We start from the raw sequence: 26,598 nt of genomic DNA, 5'->3' as shown, positions 1-26,598 counted from the left end.
AGTCTCTCCAATGAACCAGAGCTTTCTGATAATCTTGCCTGCCGGCTTCCTCTGAAGATCCATGACTTTGCCTTTTGAGCAATGGAACTGCAGGTGGGCCACCATTTTCCCTCCATATTCACATGGGTCCTAGAAGGTCTGAACTCTGGTCCTCACATTATTTTGTGACAAACTCCTTAACCATGCAGCCACATCCCAGCCCATTTTCTCAAACTTGAAAAAAACTTGTAGATGATACCTCTTTGGGTGAAGACACTTGTTTTTATTACAAACAGAAAGAACACTGATTCTTAGACTGCCTCTTAAAACCAAAGCTATACAAGAACTCACTCTACAGAGATTTAAATAACAAGGTGATCGGCCCTTGTACCAGTCTGCAATAGTACTCTCTAGCCTGACCATTATAAACAAAAGTCAAAATAAAACAAACAAACAAAATGGACAAGAATGGAAGTTTGCAAGAGATGTTAGAGTTGAAAGTAAAACTGTAGAAAACAAGTAACAGGACAGGAGCCTACCACTGAGGGCCTCTGAAAGTCTCTACCTAGCAGTGTATCAAAGGAGACACTGAGACTCATAACCAAACCTTCAGCAGTGTACAGGGAAGCATATGAAAGAAGGGGGAGTTAGTATGACCTGGAGAGGACAGGAGCTCCACAAGGACCAAATATATCTGGGCACAGGGGTCTTTTATGAGACTGATTCTCCAACCAAGGACCATGTATGGATATAACCTAGAACCCCTGTTCAGATATAGCCCATGGTACCTCAGTATCCAAGTGGGTTTCCCTAGTAAGGGGAACAGGAACTATTTCTGACAAGAACTCAATGGCTGGCTTTTTAACACCCCCCCCCCCAAGGGAGGAGCAGCCCTGGTAGGCCACAGAGGGGCACTTTGCAGTCAGGCCTGAAAATACCTGATAAAACAGGGTCAGATGAAAGGGGAGGATCTCCTATCAGTGGACTTGGAAAGGGGTAGAGAGAAGCTGAGGGAAGGAGGGTGGGATTAGGAGGGAATGAGGGAGTGGGATACAGCTGGGATACAAAGTTAATAAACTGTAACTAATATTAAAAAATAAGAATTTAATTAAAAAAAGAAAGTAAAACTGTTAGTCCAAGATCTATGCATGTGGGGTGTGTACATGTATGTATGCAGGTGTATGTGTGTGCTGAGGCCAGAAGGGAATATGTCCTCCTCTATCACTCTCCAGAATTTTTTTCAGAGCTCAACAACTGGCTAGAATAGCTTGCTAGTGAGCTGTAGGGATCACTCTGTGTTTAACTCTGTCATAGAACTTCCCAAGATAAAGTTCAATTCTCCAAAGTGCACTGCTGAGGTCATGGTGTCAATGCAATAGGAATCTGTGTGTTTCAGGAAGGAAAGGATATTGTCCAAGTTTTCTCTAAAGTAGTGATGGGAACTCCAATGGTGCCTAAGATGTGAAAAGGCCTGTAAGTCCTGGGCACCAAGTTTTATTTGTTGGCCTCTCTCATCTATAAGCTAATTTAAAACCAGCATTCAAAAACCTCTCCTTTGAAAACCATGACACAGGAAGCCCTTTACTAAATTTAAAATGAGTTCACAAAATCCTCCCTTATTAGGACAGACTTCCCTGATTATGGGAGTCTCTTAATAAGCACAGTGACAGAACATGTGGAATTCTTCGTCAGACTCCTAAGAGTGTCTTAATTTGATTTAAACAACAGCCATTCAAAACGGCAATGTTCGGGGGTCAACGTGCAGGAAATAACCGTGGTGTTCATACTGTTCCTGATGGGTGGCGCTGGCCTCTCTTAATACTATTCTCAGTACTACCTTTTTTTCACCCCCTTTTAATAATGTCAAATACGAAGTTTTCCTAATCAAATACTTTGAACACTTGAGTTTTGCTAGGGCATTTCCCCCTCAAGTCTTTAAATTAGAAAAAAAAAAAATCACTTGTCAATATATTTAAGCTCTTTTAAAAAAACACTTTAATGATGCTTTTCTTTAAGCAACACCTAATGAAGTAAGCAATTAAGACTCAGCTGTGTACTAGGAGAATCCTGGATAAACTCACTGCTCAATAAGGAGGAGCTACATGTCCTCATTAGAAAACAAAGTGGCAAATTTCTATCAATAAATCAGAGCCTGTAGTCCTGAATCTGAGACCTGGACAGTCATGCCCATGTATTCTAATGGAGACATGACAATAAATTGAACTGGTCAACTGATTATGTCTCAGATGTGGGGGGCCTTGGCTTGGGTATGTTTCACTCTACCTTCCTACAAGTCATATTGAGAATCATCCTTGAATGAAGTTGAGAAATCTTAAAGCTGTGTTCTATTTAACCACTCCTGGAGTTTAGTATTCAGTTGTTCATACTATACTTCACAAGAGATGTTAAATCACCAGAAGGCTAATGAGGTCGTACTCACACTATGTCAATAAATCAGGAATTGTAGCCCTGAATCTCAGAGACTAGAACCTCAAGTTCATTTATTTACTCTGTTTAGCGGAGAAAAGCTAATTAGCTGATGTGTGCATGAAAGTTTTGTTACTGATCTATGTTATCATAGAATAGCTAAGTCTAGTGATGACCAGTCTGTCCTCAGGAAGGCAAGGCCACCTAGGAAGAGAAGGCAGACCCTCTCTTCTATATTTGTTTTTTGGGGGAGGCTTTTATTATATATCCTTGGCTAGCCTGGAACTCATACTGACCAGGTTAGCCTCAAACTTCTATCAATCCTCTCTCCTCTGCCTCCCAGGTGTCAGCATCATGGGCATACGTTACCATAATCAGTCTTCAGAGTCCCTTTTCCTAAATCACAGTATAACCTGACACACTAACACCACCAAAACAAGAGGGCATTGTTTTACTCAGGGTGTCTGCTGCTGTGATGAAACACTGTGACCAAAAGCCACTCGGGATGAAAAGGGTTTACTTTGCTTACAGTTCCGGATCACAGTCCATCATCAAAGGGGGTCAAAGGAATTCAAGGCAAGAACCAAAGGCAGGAGCTGATGCACAGGCCATGGAGTGTTATTTACTGGCTTGCTCAGCCTTTTTCTTTTTTCTTTTCTTTTCTTTTTTTTTAAATAGAACCTAGAACTACCAGTTCAGGGGTAGTATCACCCAAAATGGGCTGGACCTTCCCACATCAGTCACCAAAAAAATGCCCAACAGTCTTGCCAATAACCTTAGATCTTATGGAGGTATTTTCTCAATTAGAGTGCTGTTTTCTCAGATGACTTCTAGACTGTGTCAAGCTGACATAAAAACTCACCAGCACAAGCATGCTCATGGTTTGGTGGCTTGAAGGTGGCTGACATATTCCTTTGCCTTTGTTTTTGTTTTTTTTAGAAATGTGAATCAAAAATATTCACAAGTTGGGTATAGTGGCATACAACTTTAATCCCAGCACTCTGTAGACAGAGGCAGGCAGATCTCTGTGATTTCAAGGCCAGCCTGGCCTACCAGTGAGTTCCAGGACAGCCAGGGCTATGTAGAGAGACTGTGTCTCAAAAAACAAAACAAACAATTTCTGAGCCATGCTGCATAGAGGATGACTTGCAAAACCCGCCAGGGTCACAAGGCTAACACAGTATTCTCCTGTTTTTTTTCAGTCCCAGATCTTACGACAGTATTGGTCACTCCAAGGCACCATCTATTCAAATCCAGTATGGCACCCTCAGAGATTCACTCCTCATGCAGAAACAGAGAATGAATTCCCAGAGAACAGAACTGAGAATGGAGGCAGAAGGCACAGGGGACCTTCTCAGCTGAGTGAGAGAAAGGACTTTCTGAATGGATGGGGGCTCCTCAGGAGACAGAGAACAAATTCCCTCTACTTGGGGACAAACAGATGAGCAGCTATTCACACAGGCAAAAAGGAGAGGCCATGTAAGTCCCTGCCATGTGGTTCTAACCTGACTGTATGTTCAGGAGAAAACAGTCTCACATAAGGAGACTTTAAAGAACTGTGTTCTTGCTATGGCTATTTCCCAATAATAAATCCCACTGGAGCACTGCCTGCATGATGCTATTTAGGACAGTTAAGGGAGATTTTGGAATGACTGCATTGCCATTTAAATTCATTATCTAATGCTAATTAAAATGATCTGTTTCTCTGTCACCGAGGAAAATCTTGTTAGGGAAACTGATGAACTGCAGCAAGTTGTTAGTGAGCTGGGAACACATGCTCACAGAACTGCCTGCTGAGCACATGTGAGGGAGGTTTCACCTGCCCCTGGCCTTTGGGAGCCATCTGGGCATCTAAAGAACACTCCACTGCACAGCAGAGCTGCCTTTAGCTCTCTAAGCCAAGGACTTTGCTTTCAGCCACCCAACCTCTATGGACGGCTAGACCAGTGGTTTTCAACCTTGAAGCCACAGCAAATTCATCAAGGGTTCTTTAATATCCTGGGTACCAGATCCCCACCCCAGCAATTACACAAGAATCCCTTATAAATAGGGATGAGTTTAAGAGCAGGAGGGATTGAACACTCCTGCATTAAGAGGACCCTGTCATCCTCTATTCCCAGACCGAATGCGGGGAAGCCAATGGCTTTTTTCACAACCCACCTTCAGGTTCAGGCGCTGGCTGGGATGCTTAAGCTTCACTGTCAGTTCAACTGGATTTGGGACCATCTCCTGGGAGACTCACTTTTGGGTATGTTTGTGAGTGCGTTTCCAGAGCTGCTGAACTGAGAATCACCCTGAATGTGGTCAGCAGCATCTTATGGGCTGAGGTCCTAGACCCAATATGAGGGGAAAGGCGCAGCTCAGCAGCAGCACTCCTGTTTCCTGACTGCAGAGGCGTGGGGACCGGCTGCGTCATGACACTCCTGTCACCAAAGCTAGAGCTGTTCCCACCACCCCATTTTCCCCTCCCTATCAAACTGATCCATAATAATTTTTTTTTTTTTTTTATCACAGAAAGAGAAACAGAACAAGCACACTGGCTATCGTCTGACCGGACACATACCACCGGGAGTATCCACTAGGCACCAACTGCCTGTCTTAGTCATCTTTGTCCATGCCTAGCACATCCACGGTCCTCCATGCACATTGGATGCATAAATAGTGTGGAGGTCAGCAACTCAATTTGCAGTTTGCTTTGGCTTTCTGCTTCACTTCGAAGAACATTTTAGCCATTTTGCTGTGCTTACTTTACTCATCAGAACAAGAAGAGGGAGCTATAAACCGTCAGTCACAAGAGATACTTTGTTATTGGCAGGGCATCCTGAACAGGGCAGTGGCTTAAGTGAGAGAGGAGTTACTTCCTATCCTATACAGTCTCCGCTTTCACTAGCACCATCAACATCACCTTGATGCTTGTTAGAAACGTCAGTTCCTATGCTTCAAACCAAATGTGTACAATCAGAAAAGTCCTGGGTAGGATACAGAACTCTTTTTATTGAGTCCTCTATGGATTCAAGAAACACCACCCAGTAAATTTGAGAAGGAGATCATAGCAGAATCAAGAAGCTGCCAGGGACCTGTATTTCTTTCTGCTCACCATTTTCACCACCATGTATGAGCTTTGTCCACGTGATCCAGGGTGGCTGCTCGAGTCCAGTGATCACAGCTGGGTCTAAGGGAGTAAAACGGAGAGAGCTCACCCAACTTTAGCATGACTTTGGGTTAGAACCCAGTACCACATGTGTGTACACCACACACATGAAAAAAAAACCATGCATACAAACAGACACATACATATCGCACACAGATGTATACCCCCAACACAAACATATGCATAATTACACATGCACACCAAACGCACATGAAAAAGAAAAGTCAAGGGCCTATTTCTGGGGTTACGAGAGTAAACAAGTTGTTTCTGTTGAAGCTAGTCATCCAGCAGTGGCAATAAGGAAAGCGAACCTGTGCGCAGCCTATGTATGGAGACGGTCCTTAATTCATTATGCCATGGTGTCTTGGTTCTTCTTCACAGTTCTATGGGGAATTGTCATTCTAATTTTAGGGATTTGAAAAAGGAGCTCAACAAAGTTGTTTTGTTGCTATGATAAAACTCTGACCAAAACTGACTTGTAGGAAGGAGGGAAGGGTTAATTTGGCTTATATACACATCACAGTCCATCACAGAGGGAAGTTGGAACAGGAACTCAAGCAGAGACCATGCAGGGATACTGCTTACTGGCTCTCTTAGCCACTTTTTTTATACAGCCTAGGCCTATCTGCCCAAGGCTGGCACAATTCACAGTGGTCTGGGCCTTCCCAAATTAGTGTGCTGACTAGTTTTATGTCAGCTTGACACAAGCTAGAGTTATCTGAGAGAAGGGAACCTCAACAGAGAAAAATCTTCATAAGGTTGGGTTGTAGGCAGGCCTGCAGGGCATTTTCTTAATCAGCAATTGATGTGGGAGGGCTCAGTCCCTTGTGGCTGCTGCTACCAATAGGCTCGTGAACTTGTATGCTCTAAGAAAGCAGGCTGAGCAAGCCACAAAGAGCAAGCCAGTAAGCAGCAGTCCTCCATGGCCTCTGCATCAGGGTCTGCACCCAGGCTCTGCCCTCCCTGCTCTGCCTGCAGTTTGAATTCCTTTCTTATCTTCCCTGCATGGACTGTGACTTGCAATATCTAAGTCAAATAAACCCTTTCCTCTCCAAGTTGCCTTTAGTTTCATCACAGCCAATATTAACCCTAAGTAAGACAATTAGCAATTTAAAAAGTCTCACAGACATGCTGACAAGCCAGACTGATGGAGACAATCCCTCAATTGAGGTATCTTTTTCCCCAGGTAACTTTGTTTCAAGTTGGCAAAAACTAGCCAGCCCAACACCTGCCCGTGAACGGAAAGCAATGGAGATTTACTGAAAGCATGGAACTGAACATCATCTTCAAGCATGCATCCTTAGCCTCACAGCTATGGTGGAAGAGATGAAGAGGAGGTCCTACTTGGTGCTTTATAATAAACCTCATTTGCAAGAACATCATGACTTAGCCAAGGCTCCTCCCACCTACTCTGTAAATGCCTGGAATGTTCTAATACAACATTTCCAGAGAGCTCTGTAATGGTGCCTGCATAATGAGGAGGGTGGTGCTAGTACAAGGGAGTATGGAGTCTGGACTTTTGTGGATTTAGGATCCTTCTTTTGAAAAGAAATGTTAAATCATGAACACAGTGGTAGCATGGACTCTGAGCGATCCCCAGGAAGGGCTTAATTGGCTTTACAGCCTAAGGCTTTCTTGTCCGGCACTGTCGGCCTGACAGCATCAGGGATACCAGGACCATCACAGTCAGGGACTCAGGGACCCTTTTACCTGGAAGGAACACTGGAGATGACAATGCCGAGTGGTTTTCTAACTTTGGTTTGCTGCTACCTAACTCTATATCTGAGTACATTAAGTGAGGTGGGAGTCCATTGTCCCATCCCTGCCAATATTATCTGGCAGAAACCATAGCTTCAAGGATCAGGTCTGAAAGCCACCTGATGTGTCTGAAGGTTTCCTTCTTATGGTGGACAGAGTGAAAATCCAGAAAGTCTGGCTAACTCAGCCTAAGTCACATGCTTATGTGCTGGGGGAGAGGGCCTAGAACTCTTGTCTACCCACAGATCTCACACTGTACCACAACACTTTGACCCTTAGGCCGCACTTCAAAGCTCTGTATCAAGCTGTTCCCCACCTTATCCCCAGAATAGGGCTATTACTAGAATAAGTAGAATAGAATTACAGCAGCATTACCCCTTCTGTGGGAAAAGTCAGAAAACCTCTCACTCACTGTGGCCCAGGAAGAAGGTGGGTATTCCTCCTGAGCCTCATCACTGGAGGTTACTGCCTTGTACAGGTCTTGTCTGCTCTTACCTCACACTGCACCACTGCCCTACATGCCTGGCACACACAAGAAAGGCAAGAGGCAGAGAAGAAAGCCAGTGGGTGGCATTGGCTCCATGAAACATGAAATACCATTCATCTCTAGACAGCTAGGACCATAGGCCCTAGGACCCCTCAGGACATGTTGAGGAAGTCCACATGCTCACTAAAGTATGCCCTGTGTGGTTTAAGTCACCCGTCAAACATTTACATAATATACATAGTAGAAAATGCAAATGTTGTGCAAATAATTACTTTTTACCCCTTAAGAAAAAGCAAAAATGTCTATACATGTTCTGTATACATATTACATATGTGTATATGCATGCGTGTACATGCCGGGGTGCAAATATTCCTGGTGGGGGTGGGGGCCAGAGGTCACTAACAGCCATCTTCCTCAATTGCTCCATCTGATTTTCTGAAGTGGGGCTTCTTGCTGCACAGGAGCTCAAAACTAGCTGGCCTAAGAGCCTGGCCCCTCCTGTCTTGGCCCCTCCTGTCTTCACCACTCCTCCCCAAGCACCAGGATTTGCAGGATGTCACACTCAGCTTGTCATGTGGATGCTGGGGGATCTGAACTCACGCCCTCATGTTTGTTCAGCAAGCACTTTACCATCTGAGCCACCTCCCCAGGTCCTGTGACATTACAAAATATCTTTTCTGAGGCTCAGGATGTAGCTCGACTCTCAGGGTGCTTGCATAGCATGCATGCGAGAGGCATGCTTTTTATCAGCTGGCTAGTATTCCCTGGGTCTGTGCCCCAGCAACACAGTCAGGGTACGGTGGTCACCCTGTATTCTTAGTCCCTGGAAAGGAGAGGCAGGAGGACTATAAGTTATGGGCTAGCCAGAGATACATGATACAGCCAGAAAACTATTTTTGATCCTTGGTTGGCTGAATCTACATTGACAGAGAGCTGACTACATGAGAATAGAGATAGACTATAATATGCGTAGAGAGGGGGAAGGGAGAAAGGAGGCACGCAGACACTTGCTTTTCTTACTAGCTTTCATTTTTATTGCTGACTGACTTAAATATGAGCTGCAAACTTATTCCTCCCCACTTGCTGGGACTTAGTGTCTTTTTTTTTTTTTTTTTTTTTTTAAATCTGTTTCTGGTCTTGGGCTTAAGTAGCTTCTCCAGAGAGATATTTTAAGTTGCTCTTCATTTTCATAGTTTGCTTGTTGCCCACTTGGGTCCTGAAACCAATGTTCCCTGCTTTTCTTGAGTCAAACAATTCTACTGTAAGTTGTGTATGGGCAAAGCTCCCTGACTTAGGTCTTCTAATAAAGGAGAAAGTCTCCTGCTTTTCTCAATTGTAAAACTTCAAGGAACAAATTTCAAGCCAGCAGGAAGCTTCAATGTTCCTCAGTGTGGTGGTTTGAATAAGAGTGGCCCCCACAGGCTCATGGATTTGAATGTGTGGTTCCCAGCTGATGGACTATTGAGGAAGGATTAGGAGGCATGGCCTTGCTGGATGAGGTGGGCTTGGAAATTTCAAAAGCCCCTGTCAGGCCCAGGCTAGCTCTTTCTGCTGAGTGTGTGTGGATCACATGTGAGCTCTCAGCCACTGCTTCAGCTCCCTGCCTGCCTGCCTGTTGCCATGCTTCCTGTCATGATGATCATGGACTAACCTTCTGAAACTGTAACGAAGGCCCCAACTACACAGTAAAACTGTTCAATAGGCTGCCTTGTCGTGGTGTTTCATCAAGGCAACAGAACAGTAACTAGGGCACTCAGTAACTGAAAATGTCACTCTTAAATATTTTCTTCAAAACAAATTTGAATGTGACCTGAATGCAAGAAAATAGCTTTCTTAGCTCATCAATACCTGAACTGCAGTGGGAAGTTTGCTTTTTTTACTTGGGGATTAGCTATTGTCTGGCTATTACCCTTTACCAGGGCCAAATATTGTCTAGGTTTTGTTGAACCAAAATGTTGCATAGTTACACCTACAGTACCAAACACACAATCTACAAAACACAGCATTGTAATTTGAAGAAAAAAAAAAAATCTTCCATCCTTATACAAGCATACACTGAATCGCAGAGTTACATACAACTTAATACAAAATAAGTGTGATAGTATAGTAAGCTAAAATACAGCGGATTGAAATCACACACACGCGCTCACACACACACAATGAAGGTCCTAGAACGAGATCACATGGGTAAATTCTACCAGCCAACTGATCTCATTCATTCATTCACTTATCAGTTTCTTGAGACAGGGTCTCTCTGTGTAGCCTTGGCTCACTTTGTAGATGAGGCTGGCCTCGAACTCAGAGATCCTCCTGCCTCTGCCCCGCTGAGAGCGCTGCGATTACAGGCATGCACCACAGTGCCGGCATGAAGAAACATGATCAAGATCACCTGCTGGCCAGGTAGCAGGCCCCTATGGTAGCCACATCTCAAAGGAATCCAAGGTTATTTCTGCTACAAAACCACCACCTGGGGTTCTTCCTGTCCTGTCTCTTGGCACTGACTCAAACTTGATCTCTGGAGGCCAAGACTACAAGGCAACTGCAAGGCCTCACTTCTCTGCTGTACCTACACCTCCTGAGCCCAGAAAATGACCTCATGTTACCCCCTTTCTCTTTTCCATGGAAACAGCTTCCCTTTCTAACACATCTAGCTCTGTGCCATCAACATAATGGAGTTGATAGACTTCACCAGGTGTTGTGACAGGCAACAGCTCAAGGTGCTATTTCTATCAAGGTCATTTGCATTTCAAAAGAATTCTATTTGGGCTCAGATCCCCAACTCCTTGACTTCCTAACCCACAGGCAGAAGCGACTGGAGGGGATTGAAGATCTGTTCTTACCTTAGACAATAGCTGAAGCAATGATTGCCTAACTCCAGCGACTCCTGCATGCAGGCAAGGGAAGGCAGAGGTGTTCTGCTTCCAAAGGCTAGAGAGTTTATTCCACTTGCAAATCACAAGTTTCAAAGTTGTCACAGGGCTTTTTGAATTCATTTCCAAACTGCCAGTGATCCTACCTTTATGTAGGAAGCCTGGCCTGTGAACGACCCGGTTGGGCTAGGTCTGTTTTTAAGTGCTTCACATACACAAACTCATTTAATCTTCACAAAGATGGGGCGGTGTGCATTACCTTCAGCTCATCAGTAAGAAACTGAAGCTGAAGGTGCACAAACTTCCCAGGGTCAACCAAAGTGCAGAGCTCAGCTTCAAGTTGTTCTAGGCTGGTGCTCCCAGACCACATCTTTTATTGCCCCTCATTTCACCTGGTTTTCATCTTCAAAGCGGTGTGATCTGTGTGCAAACACGTTTCAGAGGCCATGCTGTCTCACCCTGCTAACCGCTAGGAAGGTCCAGCAATAAAGATTTCGACTGAGAGGTTATTACAGAAAAGCAAACCAGACTACTGCAGAGAGAACAGGGAATGGTGGAATACTGTGCTTTTACACCCTTGAGCCCACGACTCTGTTACATATCACCAAGAAGCAGACACCTATCAAATATCCATCATGTTCATATGTCACTGTTACGATGGAACTGACTTACTATGGCGAAATCTTAAATTATGCAGAATGGAAGTGATGGAGTACAGTAATACCTATGCAAGCAGCTGCAGTCCAGGGTCCAAGGAGCCTGGGATTCTGAGCAGGGAGCATCTTTTCAACATTTTGCTCAGAGCAGCCACAGATGTCAAATGTTCTGGATTCTGACTGGACGCTACTAATTAAGTGGAGTACTTTGTCCACCAACCAATGTCTATTCCCCAAAGATTTCGGGGACCAGAGCTCATGACTCCTAGGTTGGGGCAGGTCATCCGATGGCAAGGTGTCAGATGGACAAACACACACGCCCAAAAGGCTGTTATTTCCAGCAGATCCATGTATAGAATTGGCTTATACACTGAAATGCAAATGGCAGAACGGTTGATCTGGTAAGAAAAGCAGAACTCCTATTTGGTAAATGATTCCCAAAGCGCATGCTCCTTCAGTGATGCTAGTCTTTAAGACTCCCATCTCTGCCGGCTGTTGATGGAGCAACGCCATGTTATGTGTATTCACCAGTAGATGCGCGAACAGGGCTAGAAATATGAGCTTCAAGCACAAGACAGGTTCTACTTAAAAGAAGAGTCTGTTTTCAAGCAGCTGGAAGTGATCTAAAATATCTAAATTATTCATTATGTGTAATTGTAGTCATTAAGAGCACGAAGTCTGACGATTTTCATGACCTTACCAGACCGCTATCACCTCCCACCCAACTACTGAACACACGAGGCAACAAGAGATAATCACATCTTCCCAAGAGGTAATTAAGAACAGAACATGGGCCACATTTCGTATTCCCACATCTTTGCAGCTCTACCCATCTACAGGCTTAACAAACACGCTTACTTGTTAGGTAAGGTTTTGTAAACGACTGAGACATTTTCCTGTTTATGAAAGACCCCAAAGCATCATTCTTTGACAGCTCTGGGAGCAGAGGCGTCAGCAGTGCCTTCCAAGACACTGTTTAGAGTACAGTGTGTCTGCTGGCTAGAGCACAGCACAGCCACTTTGCACTACCCATAAAATGAAGACAAGAGAAACAGCACTCTGGGTGCGACCACACACGTGGAAATCCGGAGAATTCATCCAGACACAGTGCTCAGCTCCTGCAAGCGTGACCTAGATGGTGAGGGAAGACAAACAGAAAAGCTGGGATCAGGTGGGCTGTGCTCTCTGATGGAGAAGCCGCAGCACCCGGGGAGCTCAGCATGTTTATTATAGACAGCTGAACAGGGAGATGGGGTTATTACAGTTTAACTAACTAGGAGGAAGGTTTAGCTAATCACCCTAGGAGCCCTCTCTGGGAGGGCTCTGCAACTCCCACAGGGCTGAGACACTGGCATCACTGACATGACCACACCCATGTCAACAATACACTCACGAAAGATTCTTTCATTCTCTACAAGATAGGATAAGGGGTTTGGGGGCACTTTGGTCCCCTGGCTAAGTAGCATCATGTTTACGTAGCTGTGTTTTGCTTTTGCTTTCTCGGGTGGTTGGTAATGGAACTCCGGGCCTCCTGCATGCTAATTCTCTACCATGAAGCTACTTTACCAGCCCGAAGTGGTGGAGTTTACTGTTTAGTTTACTGTAATTGACTCCATATAAACTGATGTTCTAAGACCCTGTGTTCTCTTTTACTCTTTTTATTTTAGTCTAGGCTGGCTTCAAATCCATGATCCTCCTGCCAAAGCCTCCCAAGTGCTCAGATCACAGGCATGCTCAGAAAAACCAGCCTTCCTTGTGTTCTATTCACCATTATTCTGCACATATACACACACCTCTGTAAGATTTAACTTAAACAAATTTACTCATTTAGTGTGCACGCATGACATAGTCATGTTACAGTGCATGCATGGAGATCACAAAGCAATCTGTGGGAGTTGGTTTTCCTAGGGCCAAGTTGGTCCTAGGAAACTTGGGTTTTTGGGTTTGGTTTCAGATGCACACTGAGCCATCTTGCTGGCCCAAGATTTACTATCAAAAGAGATTAACCTGTTCTAACTAAGATGCGATCTTTATAAAATTTCACTAAAAATATAAAAAGAAATGCTGACTCCTATCTTAAAGAGCCAGTCTTTTGGGTTTGGTCATGCAAGAAGCCATGTCCTCAGCTGAGTGTAGTGGCACACATCTTTAATCCCAGTACTCAGTAGGCAGAGGCACACAGATCTTTTAAGTCTTAGGCCAGATGGTCTACATAGTGAAATTCAAAACAGCCAAAGCTACATAGTGACACACTATGCTTGAAAAAATAAAAAACATAAAAAATAAAAAACAGCCATGTCCTCTGAGCCCCATTATGTAAACACCTACTACATCAGACTTGAAGAAATGGGCATCCCCTTCCTCATGGTCAATGTCTGACTCCTATAAGTCGGTACACATGTGAACTATGATCAACTCAGTTTTCTGATTATGGAAACTCTCAAAAGCTTTAAGCTTACCCATGGAAGAAAGCAAGTCTTTTAGGAAGCCAGGTCTATGGTTTTCATACTTAAAGCCATTTGAAAACTGCTGTTTACAAACTGCTATATCATCTCCGTTCCTTCCATGTACAATGCAGAACTCAGCGTAATGGTATGAACTCACAGGAACAAGGTAAACAGGACTCTACATTTTGTAAACTAAGTTTTGTTCCTAATGCTCAATCCTGGGCAGTGCCAGAGGGAGAACAACTACTGAGACCTAAATTGGTCCTTGAAAACCTGGATGGTGCTGGCTGCAGGTGGATGGCTTAGATCACCAGGAGGCACAGCAGGGTTCCAGACAAAAGGCCCAGTGACATCTGGAGGACCGCACTGAAATAGCAGAATGCCACCCCGCTGCCCACAATGCAGTCAATAGCAAAGAGGACAAGCTGCCTTCTTCTCATGGTCTCACAGGTCTGCAGTATGTATGGAGAAAAAAAAAGTGTCCAATAAAGACCAGATGAAAAAGGAATCAGAAACGTGGCAAAGCAAAGTAAAGCACCCTCCATAAATACAGCATTCCAGGAGACAGATATCATAGTGTAGAGATAAGAAAAACACTTCACTGGAGAGGTTTGGGAGGGGCAGAAAGAGGAGGAAGTAACTCACCAGGAAAGCCAAAGAACTAAAACAAGAAAAGGAAGACAGTTCAAACCAGCATTCACAGATGGGGGTGAGAGGTTAAAGGTTAGACCCACAATTAAAATACAAATAAACAAAGTTCCTAAAAGAAATACCAAGAAAGAAGGGGAAGGAGATGAAAAACCAGATGTGATATAGCTCTGAGAATGAAGGAGTTGGCTTTCCTCATTTAAATGCAAGAGATGCAGTCATATACCTATGCATGTGATCCTGGAATGAAGACACAAGAATTTAAAAAAGCATATCTCTCTCATCAACCTGAAAGCTACCTATGAAATTTCAAGATGGCACTGGGCTCATGTTGCAACTTTACACATTAATGGCTCTAAATTCTGTTATAAAATTAAATTCAAACTATATTTATGAATTCTATATCCAGCTAAACTGTCTAAAAGTCAGAGTAGAGCTTCAGACTTGCCAGCACTCTATTTCACTTTCCATGAATTTTGTCACAGGAAGTCTATCAGAGACTGTAACTCCCTCAGGTAAGAGTGTTAAGAGAAATGGACTTTTCACGGGAGACAATGGAGCAGGAATTGTGGGTGTGCAATTCTCAGGACAAACAAAACATTAATTCTCTCCAGGAGATGGGACCTCAAGTGTTGGGCAGTGTGCAAGGGTAATAGGATTCAGAGCAGAGCCAGCTCATTGGGCTGCAAGTTTCTATAGATCCAATTTACAACCAAAATGGATATAAACGAAAATGGAAGTCTACTTTCCCATGTCATCAGGAGCTCAAGGTTAACACAGCTCCATTTGACTTAGACTGCAGTTCATTACCATGAGTTCTGCTATGTTTCTAATAGTGGTAAAGTGGCAATCTCCAAACACCCTGTCCTCATGGCCCCAGCTGCCAGGCAACTGGATTGTAGATCTGAGTTCTCAGAAGCCCTCCCCAGCAAATCCACCTTTCTTCCAAGATTCCCTAGCTGGACTCTGTCCTTACCCCACTACTGCTCTCCTGCAGAAGACTCGAAGGAAGTATGCATGTGGCTGGATGAGTAACTGCACACATGTGACCCACATGGGACACATCAGGTGGGAGATGGAGTACCTCGAGTGGACACTAGAATAACCTCAAGGAACCACACCAAACAAAAGAGGGAAACAGCTGTAGGGGAGGCGGAACTGCAACCTAGGAGAAGTATTTCATTCTGGTGAGAAGTTCTGCGGGGAGGAAATCTAGAAATAGAAATGTAAAAACCCAAGTAAAATAAAAATGACAGTGACTAATTATAGAAAAAATAAAATGGGAGTGGGTACAAAATGGCAGTATGTCATGATTCAACAACTTATGCGGAACTGCTTTAGCACAGATACAGCTGACGTGGGGCGAGGAAACAGGAGAATGGTGAGGTTCTCAGCATATATTTCCTGCGGCATGAAGTCACAAGTATCTAAATGTATATATTCAAATACACAATAAAAAGCGTGTTTAAAAATCTGCCAGAGCTCAGAACTCACATCATTATGGAGAATTCAAGTTAGGGGTTTAGAGGAGATGCTGCTTTTGCTACAAGCTGCATAAGAATGCTTTTCAAATTGTATTTATCTTTTCACTCTTAAAGAATGAAAAACATAGGCCCCCAACTCTCATCTCTCTGAATGGTCCTTTCTATGGAGAACTCAAACCCAAATCGTGAGAGAGTAATCACACAGAAGCAAAATCAAATTCCCCATTTTCCTCCTCACTCCATGCCCACCTTCCCTAAGAATCCACCCAACAGTGACAGTTGCCAAGCCACTGGAGAAAGCTTAATATACCCCAGCAGGGGAGGGCGGCGGGAGAGTCCCAGAAGCCACCTCAGGAGATCCGGAACTGTGAAGTCAGGACAGGTAAGGCACAACCAACTGCATAAGGCCTCATAGACAAGGTGCCTCATTACATTGCACACACGTTTTCAGGGCTCTGCTATAAGAGCCCATGTGGTCCGCAAACCTCCAGCTTTGCTGAGAGCCAACCAACTTCTAAAATCCAAGCATCCTACCTGCACTCAAACCTCTACACTCTAACATATTTCCACACGTCCCCCCCTTTACTCAGTCTATAGGCTATGATTATTTTAGGGACGGTCTCAAGGGAGAATGCCCTATCAGAAGGTATTTACCTCCAAGGCCCAAATGCAGAGATAAGACCTTTCCAGCAACTTTGACTTGGGCGGAACCATTATCTCCTAATTCCTCTAGGACACTGTCCTCCATTTGTGTGCTGGACTTACCAGAGCAGCTTTCAAAGCAAACCTGATTGAACTCAGTCTGCATAGCGGCTGGAGAAGCCACTGTCCCCACCACAGGCCAACATGGCCACAGGCTGCCTCCATGGCTTCCTGGAGTTTAGGGCACTTTACTGTTCCTGCCACTTTCTCCGTATGACTTTTTCATGTACTTTCTGTCATAACACTCCCCTAAAGTCCACCGCCTCCAGGAAGCCTTCTCAGACTGCTGCTGTCTCCTTTCCTGAATCAAGCCATTTAACCATATTGCACACAGCCGTGGGCCCATCATTTCAGTCTGACTGCTTACCCTTCCACATTGCTGCCACACTGAGATCTGTGCAGCGCTCAACCTGACAGGTCAGACAGTTGACATTAAACAAAGGGTCTCTTTTAGAAAATTTTATATAAATAGGTCCTTTAACAAAGAATACAAGCATAAAGTGTCCAGTTACAGGCATGGTGGATCCTGCCCTTCTCCCTAGGACAATGGGTTCCAGCCTGCTTGTCTGGTACGCCTATGCAGTCAGCTTTTCAAGCAGAGTTTCGACTCCTTTGCTGGTGCTCTTGGTCTTTTTCAAGGTAGGAATCAGGCTTTTCAATCCAGCTTTGACTTTGTTTACAACTTCCTGGTCACAACTCTGCAGAAGGCTGGAGAGAGGAAAAGGATTGAGAAACTTCATAAAAACCCTGAATCTGCAACACAACTCACACCTTCTGTGTAACTCATTCACTACTGAGCCACCCCCTGTACTTTGTACAATTCATTATATAGATTTTTAAACACTCACCAGATGAGAGCCACCAAGATGGCCCAGCAGGTAAAGGTGACTGCCTTCCAAGCCTGCTGACCTGAGCTCCACCCCCCGACACCATGTGGGAGAAGGGGAGAGCTGACTAGCATATCTTGTTCCCTGTTACTCATGTGTGCTGTGTCAAGTGTGTGCATGCCGATGTCCACACCCACTAAACCACTAAATAAACAAATAAATATTGTTTACAAAATAAAATTTCCCCAAATGAATGAGAGCCCACAGTCTACATTCTGAAACCATGGAAATGCTTTATAATCTTGTGGGTGGAGCCACACTCCACCATTGACATTGGTTAGCTTATAGCTGACTTGCATCCTGCCCTACAATTGTTTGGCAGGTGTGGTCGTTTGAAAGAGAATGCCCCCAGCTGCTCATGAACCAAACATGAATGCCCCACAGCTGCTCGTGTACCTGAATGTTTGGTTCCCATCCGTTTAGGGAGGATCGGGGCTGCAGCCTTAAGATTTCAAAAGCCCATGCTCAACCTCTGTCTCCTGTTTGTAGATGAGATGTCAGCTCTCTGCTACTGCCCCAGCACCATGTCTTCCTGCGTGCTACATTGTTCCCCGCCATGACCATCATGGGCTTACTTCTGAAAATGTAAGCTAGACCCCTCCCTTTCCTTTTATTAGTTGCCTTGGTCATGGGTGTCTCTTCACAGCAATAAAACAGTGACTAAGACAAAAAGGTACTGTCTTATCGGGGTGACAATGCCAAAAGCAGAGACCCTGTATTTCACTCATTTATGGACACTGCGGCATTGTATGGATAAAGATGGCCAAGGAATATTTTCTACATAGGTGAAGGCACCCCAGTGAACAGGTGTGGTGGGCAAAGTGTGAGAGGAGAGCTGAGTCTTGGTGATCTTGTCACTGAACTCTGAACCTACAACATGCTGTGGTGCTGAAGTGGAGGACCCTTACCTAAAGTTTTGGCCCTGATTTGGCTAGAAACCTGCCTGCTGCCAGTAACTCAGAGCATTGTGACTGTCTCAGATGCAGTTTTCTGGTCTGGAGAATGGGATTAAGAACAGGATCCTCCTCCCACTCCAGGTTGTTTGCTTTTGGTTAGAGAACTGAATCCGGGTTCTCACACATGCGGTACAGATTCCACCACTGACCATATGCATTTAGGGCTGCACTCTACTGCCTAGTTGAGCCACACTCCCACGAAGCCCATATTCAGGCACTGAGCTAGAGCCCCAGTTCCCCAAGGGTTGGTTTTAAGCTACAGGTTGATGCTTAGTAAACACATAATAAATGTGAACTGTTAAACAGGGCTGTAGGCCACTAGGCCAAAATCAAGTTCTTTAGGATTACAGGTAAATGGCAACCTCTGAAATACATTCTAGAAGATCACTTAGCATTTTTAAAGGCCCCTGGTCCCAGTAACTTCCATCAGTAAAGAGGAAGGTGTGCTAAGAGGAGCGCCAGGCAACATCCAACAGCTCATAGGAGGTGCCAACAGGTGCTAGTAGAGCACCCTGAAATGAACTGGTGGCTCAGTGACCTGTTAACACCCTGCTAAACAGCCACATACCACACAGTATAGTGCATGTTAACAGCTATTAAGTATGTGCTACACACAGACATCGTAAAAGGCATTCTACATGCCTTGCTTTCATAAAAACTTTCGGGTTATTAACTTTTTGTTTTATAACTCAGAAAAGCCAGAAAAGCTCAATGACTCTCCAGGCCACACTGCCGGTGGCCTGTGCTCCAAGGTGCGAGAGAACTGTACTTCACAAGCGATGTCTCAACCAGCACACACGCTTTCTCTTTCCACTCAAAACGCTCTTTCAGTAATAGAATAGTGACTTCGAAGAACAAAAAACAAACACAGCATTAAATATTCCCCAAAGAAACCACACATACTAATTAAAAATGTAAACTGGCAGGGAATTCTGGCAAACACATGCCATTCAAGTAGTCACCAAACAAGATCACTGCATTTGAAGCCACGTAACAGTTCAACTTCTGTTTAGCACCTCAAATACTATGTGTCTCCACACAGTTACAGGCAGAGGTCCACAAGAAGCGCGCTGGGTCGTTCTTATGTCTGCGATCTATCCAAGGGAGCACTGACTGATGAGCAAACTTTACACATTAATTTCATGGCATCAGTGAAATTTCCAGCTAGTTAAGCAGAATGAAAGCATGTGTCAGTAGGCATTAACATTCTAAAGGCCTGGTAGAGAAATGCAAGACATAAAAGTTCCAGTCGTAGCTAATGGGTTCTGACTCCTGAACATCATCTGGAATATTAACTCAATTTACTAAGAAACAGACAGCCTAGTCTACATACAAAAAAAGATGACTGACTTAAAATGAATTCTCAAGCATCTACAGTATATCAAATTGTATATTGGAATATTGAGCCTAATGACTGCAAACAACACAGTTAAGTTGCACAGCAAGTTCCACAAGTAAGGTGGAAGCTTCAAACTGGAGTACCCATTTTCTCATTGTTGGTAAATGTGCTGACTGGTCACTGGGAAAAGGAAATGCCTCCATCAGATTGCCCATGGATCACTTTATTGTTAACTTATGTGAGGGTCCAGAAACACGGTGGCAAGTACCATCCCTGGCAGGTGGGCTTGGCCTAAAAGGTAGCTGAAGGTAAACCCGGAGCAAACTAGTCAACAGCATCCATGCACAGTCCCTGCTCCGTGCCCCGAGCTTTTGCCCTGACTTTTCTCAGCAACGGGGTGTGACCCAGGAGCTGGAAGATAAAATAAACCCTTTCCTCCTCAGAGTTGTTTGGCTAGCAAACAAGGACAGCAACATAGCAGAAGAGAACCAGTATCTGATTCAAACAGCATACAGATGTTATAAAATGAACATTTTATTAATGAATCACCAAAGACAAATGAGAGGAAATGAACTATAAAATTAGGCTTGCCTTAAACAGCTCTGTGACACTTTCCAGAGGCATACAACTTACTCATTAAAAAAACTAAAAATAAAAATGTGTGTATATATATGTATATATACACACACACACAAATGTAATAAAACTATGTACATTGTAAATGTCAAAATTCTGTGACCTTTGACACTGAAAAGGTGACAGTTAAATCTGAGGACTAGAGAGCTACATTTGCTTTTAAAGAAAAATTTAAGTCCCATCATTTCATTTGTGTGTGAGTGCACAAAGCTCCTTATGCAGCATGCAAGCGTGGGTCAGAGGAGAACTTGCAAGAGTTAAATCTCTCATTGTGATCACGTGGGTTCTGGAAGTCAAGCTGGGTGGCAAATGCCTTTGTCTCACTAGCCCCGACATGTACTTTTAATGTTTGTCTAGACCATGAGTGATGGAGCAATCCCACGTTACTGGGAATAAATGCTACAAAAAGAGACAAAGGTGAAGAAGTGTGTGTTGCACGGTACACCCACCAACCTGGAGAGAATGATGGCACCTCGATTGATGCTGGCCCAGGACTTGAGGTTCTTCATGCCAACATGCTCTACAAGGGTTTTTGCAAATGAACCTGTAAAGTAGACTGGTACTTAGTGAACATCACATACACACCCCATCCCTCACCCCTGGCCCCTTAAGCCTGTAACAACAGAAAAGTTACTGACACAACTCTCTCCTCTATACACTAAAATTCTAGTACAGACCTAGTACTATGTTAATTCAGCCAATTTCCTTAACTCTGATGCAAATTCCAAACTATTTTTAGCAATAATTACCCAAGAAAAAGAAATTACTTTTAAAAAGCTCACTGGTCACATCTGCCTTCCTTTGTAATATTTAATGATTTAACCTTGACCTACTCAGCAAGTCAATGTTTGACAGTATCACTTCACATGTAGCACAAATCAGTTCCCCTTGCAGAAAAAAATTAATGGCTAGTGGCTAAAGAATGAGCAGTTTGGGTTACTCATGGCAATTTCTCTTTACAGCGTTCTCAGAGCCATAGATGGAAAATAATTAATGCCTGTTGTCTCAATTCTGAAGGCCAAGGTAAGAGGACTGCCATGACTTTCAGGCTAGCCAACTTCCTCCACCCAAACACTGCTTATCTTTAGCTACTCCACAGTGTCGGCACATTCACTGTGCCCTCTGCATGTGTCTCATTCTCAGCCAGTGGGGACATTCTAGTGACTGGGATTAGGTGCAGATGAAAGAAAGGACGACCTACGTCGACTGCAAAAGTCTCAAGTAGGTACAGGGTGCATATAATTAAATCAAAGATACCTGTGAAGTCCACCCAGCCGTTCCTAGTGAATGGCAAGCAGCCAGCGAGGCTGCTGGTCTCCTGAAGGTGATTAAGACAAGCTGTTCTGTACTATGCACATTTCTAGATGTTGTCAGTGCCCCAGTAGGGTGGAATCTAAGGCTTCTGTTGAATCTGGGTGATCTCACTGCCTGGACCAACAGGACATGGCAGAAGTGACATGAGATGACCTCTGAGGACTACACATACAAGTGCTTTGTTGCCTTGGGATACTCAATCTCAGAACCAAGCACTGGGGCTGAGGAAATGAGTCAGTGAGTAGAGTGCTTACTGCATCCCTGAGCTCCAACTCCTCCAACCTATGGAGGTGGTCATTACACACTCACGCCTATACTTCCAGTGTTCCTAGGTGAGAGGAGATGCGGAAACAGGAGAATCCCTCGAAGCACAGGGCCAGCTCGCCTGGCACTCGGGGCAACAGACATCAAAAGACAAGGCCTCTCTCACACAAGGTAGAAGAGGGCTGACATCTAAAGCTGTCCTCTGACCTCCACACATGTACCACAGCATGCCTATGCACGCGTGCGCGCGCACGCGCACACACACACACACACACACACACACACACACACACACACACACGTGCCACAAACAAAAATAAAGAAGAATCAACCACCATACTGAGTGCAAGCCCAAGCAGTGCAGTAAGAGGAAGCGAGGCTGCTGGTTGTCAGCTGACTGACTCTGACAGCCTTGTAACAACTACTCTAACAATGGTGGGCACACTCCACCTCAGCACTCCTCAGCATGGAGCCTTGGGAGGTAAACAGAGTCAAGCACCACTAAACCCCAAAGGACGGCTAAGCAAGCCACTAAGCTCTGAGGTAGCTTGTCACACAGCAACACATAACCCGGACAGACAGACACACTCATCTATGCTGCAGAGCAACAACCACTCCTAGCCCAACAGCCATGTTTTTGAGCTTTCAGCATTTTTATTATGAAAAAAAATCATTAAAAAATTTCTTGGAAATTAACAACTTGTCTAACTCACCTAAACTCTGCATTAACTTTTTCAATAATGAACTGGTTGCTTCACTACATATTTTCTTCAATATTAAAAGCATCTTATTTAAAACTTGCAGAAAAAAAAAAAAAGTCCTTATTTTAAAACTTCAAAGTGGGTGTGGTGGCAGGGAGGCAGAGGCAGGCAGATCTCTGTGAGTTCAAGGTCAGCCTGGTCTACAAAGCATATATAGGATAGCCAAGGCTAACACAGAGAAACCCTGTCTCAAAAAAACCAAAAGAAAACAAAAACTATAAAATACAATTTAGAGTGAGAGGTGGCAGTGCCGTCCTGCAGTAACAGCCTGCCTGGCCACACACACAAATCTGTGACCTCACCTTTCCGGCCACTGTAACACCTAGAACTATGTGCACGGTGGGCAAGCAGCCTAGCACTCAGCTACAGCCCAGCCCTTGAAATTTAATCATTACTTACAGGCATTTCTACAGTTGGCAAATCCCACCTGATCCTAAGTGTCCAGTATAAAGCATAGCAATTCACGTTAAGATAGACAAAAACAAGCTGCACAGCCTACCTTCTCTTCCATTTTCTTTCATCTTTTTATCTTGCTCGATTAACCACTTGAGAACTAGATGTCCTGCAGGATGCTCGGCAACGTGAAGCTACAAGAGACCTCAAAACGTTACTTCACAAGCTACCATCTGCATCTGGTCTACGAGCCTGTCTCCATCCCATGTATAGACATATGCAGTTAAAGTTTTGCAGTTTTAAGAAATCTTTACCCAGAATGCCCATCACATTCCCAGGGAGCAACAAGCACAGCTACGTAGGAGATCACAGCCCCAGCAAGGCAGCGCAGGGACTGATGAGTTTCTGTTTGCACAGCACTACACAATGTTCATTTAAAAACCAGGTGAATCTGTGAACTCTTCCCATGGTAACACATTGTTCTGAGATTTAAAAAAAAAAAAAACCTCTGGGGAGAACACCACATGGTGTTTAAATGACTCACTACAATGACCTAATGAGCAGGCCAAGAAAACATTCTGCAGCTTACTTGCTGGCCTTACCAACTGTTCCCACAGTAACAGCAGTCACCCCTCATTGAGTATGAGAAACAATGAGAACTATGTCCACAGAGAGCAGTATTTTGTCACACATTCATCTGATCTGCTCCAGGAAGCCAGGCCTGAGCTTCAGATCGCAACCCGTATTAGAGATGGAAAGAATCATCGTGCTGTGAGAAAGACGCTGGACTGTTTACTTAACAGGTAGCCCCAACCTGTTTCCTGTAAAAGCCCCACTGTGTTCTCAGGGCCTACATCCTCAAAGGCTTTAAGCAGTCCTGGCCTTCTGGTCACTGTGCCAGAGATTGGTCTGGAAGCAGATGTGACTCAGACTAATTCTAGCTAAAGACTTGGCAGGAAAGCCTGGCCAGAGACCATCTTCCAGCCAATAGGAAAAGGCCTCACTGGCTTCCCTTCCTGCCTGAGACGCTGATGTGAGGAAATGCTGAGGCTATGGAAGCTGGCTATGCCTAGAACCAACACAGAACCAACATGTGGAAAGGTGGTAGAATGGAAGAGCTCAGCAGGGGAGGCAGACCGTGCCCCAGGGCAGCACAACCTTTGCATTGTGGTGATTTAGTGCTGCTGCGTTTTTTTGCAGCCTACGTATTGCTGTCAGAACTACACAGGTCCCTGGGTCTTAAATAAAATGCAGGTGTTAGCATCCAGCTAACATAAAGGTATACATAAAAGTGACATGCACATGTCTCTCCACTGGCTTCCAAACTCTAAGGGCAGGGACCCTGTCATTTCATCTTTTGAATATCTTTTTAAGCATTCCTGACAGATTTATTGCTTTTTCGATTAATGAATGAAAGGCTTAGAACTTGAACAGCTTATTTTATATCCTTGAGCAATGCCAGGGATCATAATGAAAGGCTACTGTATTTAGCACATAAAGGCTTTTGTGAGACTAAGTGACAACAGAGGTCAAAGCTTCAAAAAAAAAAAGAAAATGGTGGTTCCCTGTAACCAGCTGCTAGTTCAGTGCTCCGTGAGCTTACAAGCCAGCACAGGACAAAGGCCCTGTGTGAGCAGCCCTGGCCTCCTTCTTGTTGGCCCACTGACTTCCAACCAGGAGTCTTGGGCTCCATCCCCTTTCCTCAGGGCTGCAGTCCAGTCTCCCCACAACCCACATTCTTATCTATGGTTTTTGTTTGAGCTGCTAACCCTTCAGGACTCAGCTCAGCTCTTTCCATTTCCAGGAAGATTACCTGGGGACAAGCTGGGTATTATAACTTCACAGAACCAACAGTTGTCCTTCATAGTTTTTGTTTCAGTATTAAGTTAAATAATTATTTTACTTAATTAAACAGTGTGTCTTCTAAGAAAGGCCAGCTTTTGGGGTGCTGCTGAGGACAATGCTATCTTCTGTTTAGCACTTACCAGATACATGCAGTCAGTGAACTTAAGATGCAATGTAGACTCAAACCAGGCCCAGGAAAATGCAAACAAGAGTGATCAGAACGCCAAGGATACTGTTTGTTTGAGACGGCCTTGTCTAACTCAGGCAGGCCCTGAACTCCATAGAAAGCGGAGGCTGGCCTCAAACTCCTATTCCTCCTACTTCTATCTCTCAAGTCTAAAACCCAGGTTTGTAGGTATGCACCTGGCTGAGCAGGTCTTTTTTAATGAGGCAAAATTAGGAAAGACTTCTTGGAGAGGTGTGGGCCCTGGGATGAGTTAGGGTTTGCATTCCTGGAGCACAGGGCAATGTACAGAAGGACAGCACTTCACAGCGGAGGAAGCAGCTGCCACAGCAAGCCTGGACTACTCTGGAAAGGCAGTGAAGGGCCAATCGCAGAGAGCCATGAGTCACAGCACGTGTCTTTTGGCACTACAGGACCACTGCATTCCTGAGAAAGATGAGGAATACCACTATGGCACTCTGAACTGACTGTTTTTACATGCGCTACTGGAATTACTGTTAACACTCTATAGTCTCCATGACTCGGGATTTTACCAGCCCTCTCTCCTGCCAGTACTATAATCAACAGTACATCACCTCTCCATCCTTGCCACCAGGATACAGTTCTGCTGCTGCCAAACCTGCGATGGCATCCATGGCAGGCTGAATGTCTCCAGGAACAGTTCCCAGGATGCCAGACACCAGCACACATGCAGATTTATCCAGTACCAGCTCTTGAGCATGGCCTTGCAGGTAGCCCAGCAAGGCCGGAGAGATGGATTCCAAGAGCTCACGCCGTCGGATGGCGGTGTCCTTCTTGCTGTTGGAATACATCAAATGAGGAGGTAAGATGAATGGTCGATCTTGTTATTACAAACCTCTAGGAGCTCATCACAGCCCAAGGCACCATCTAAAGTAATTGTCTGTCCTTCTGCTGAACAGGCGGACAGTGAATGAGTGAAGGCTGCAAGCTGGGCTTCATCTTCCATTCCCAGGCTGTGAACACTATCTGGCATAGAACAAGACTTCAATAAACGAAGCCATTTTCTACACTACAGACATAAGCAAGTAACCCTTCCAAATTCAGCCATCTTAAACCAAATAATGACAAATCATCATGCAAGACTGGGCGTGCTTAGAACACTTTATAGATAATGTTCTCAGGACATTAAAATATATGACACCAGGCGTTTTGAAAGAAAAGCAAAACAAAAATCAAACTACACACTTGAATGCCTACGGTATGTCAGGAAGGAGTGCAGGGGTGTCTTTGTGCCTGATACTGCCATTTCCTTTCAAGGTAGAATCTTGAGACTGTAAAACTACAGGCTTAACAAGGGACCCACCAAAAAGTTTTAGAGAAACAGAGGGAGAGACAGAAATGTCTGGGGGTTTCTTGGGGTCTGGGCTCCTCACAAAGAATCAAGCATGG

The 26,598-nt window shown here is 44.5% G+C and overlaps 1 protein-coding gene across 2 annotated transcripts in view; it reads right to left on the bottom strand.

Moving 5' to 3' along the window:
• Window positions 1-17,055: 17,055 nt before the first annotated feature.
• Pum3 (pumilio RNA binding family member 3) overlaps window positions 17,056-26,598 on the bottom strand; it is a 35,312-nt gene continuing 25,769 nt past the window's right edge. For both annotated transcript variants that reach the window (XM_055614084.1, XM_055614083.1), the window contains exons 15-18: window positions 25,764-25,986; window positions 23,266-23,353; window positions 20,881-20,971; window positions 17,056-17,317 (exon numbers count right to left, since the gene is read on the bottom strand). In XM_055614084.1, the coding sequence (XP_055470059.1) occupies window positions 17,185-17,317; window positions 20,881-20,971; window positions 23,266-23,353; window positions 25,764-25,986 (535 nt within the window). In that variant the 3' untranslated portion in view covers window positions 17,056-17,184. The remainder of the gene's footprint in view (window positions 17,318-20,880; window positions 20,972-23,265; window positions 23,354-25,763; window positions 25,987-26,598) is intronic.

This window comes from Psammomys obesus, unplaced genomic scaffold (assembly GCF_907164565.1).
Source record: "Psammomys obesus unplaced genomic scaffold, mPsaObe1.curated_primary_1811, whole genome shotgun sequence".
Classification (NCBI taxonomy): Eukaryota; Metazoa; Chordata; class Mammalia; order Rodentia; family Muridae; genus Psammomys; species Psammomys obesus.
This window is presented reverse-complemented; position numbering and strand designations above follow the sequence as displayed.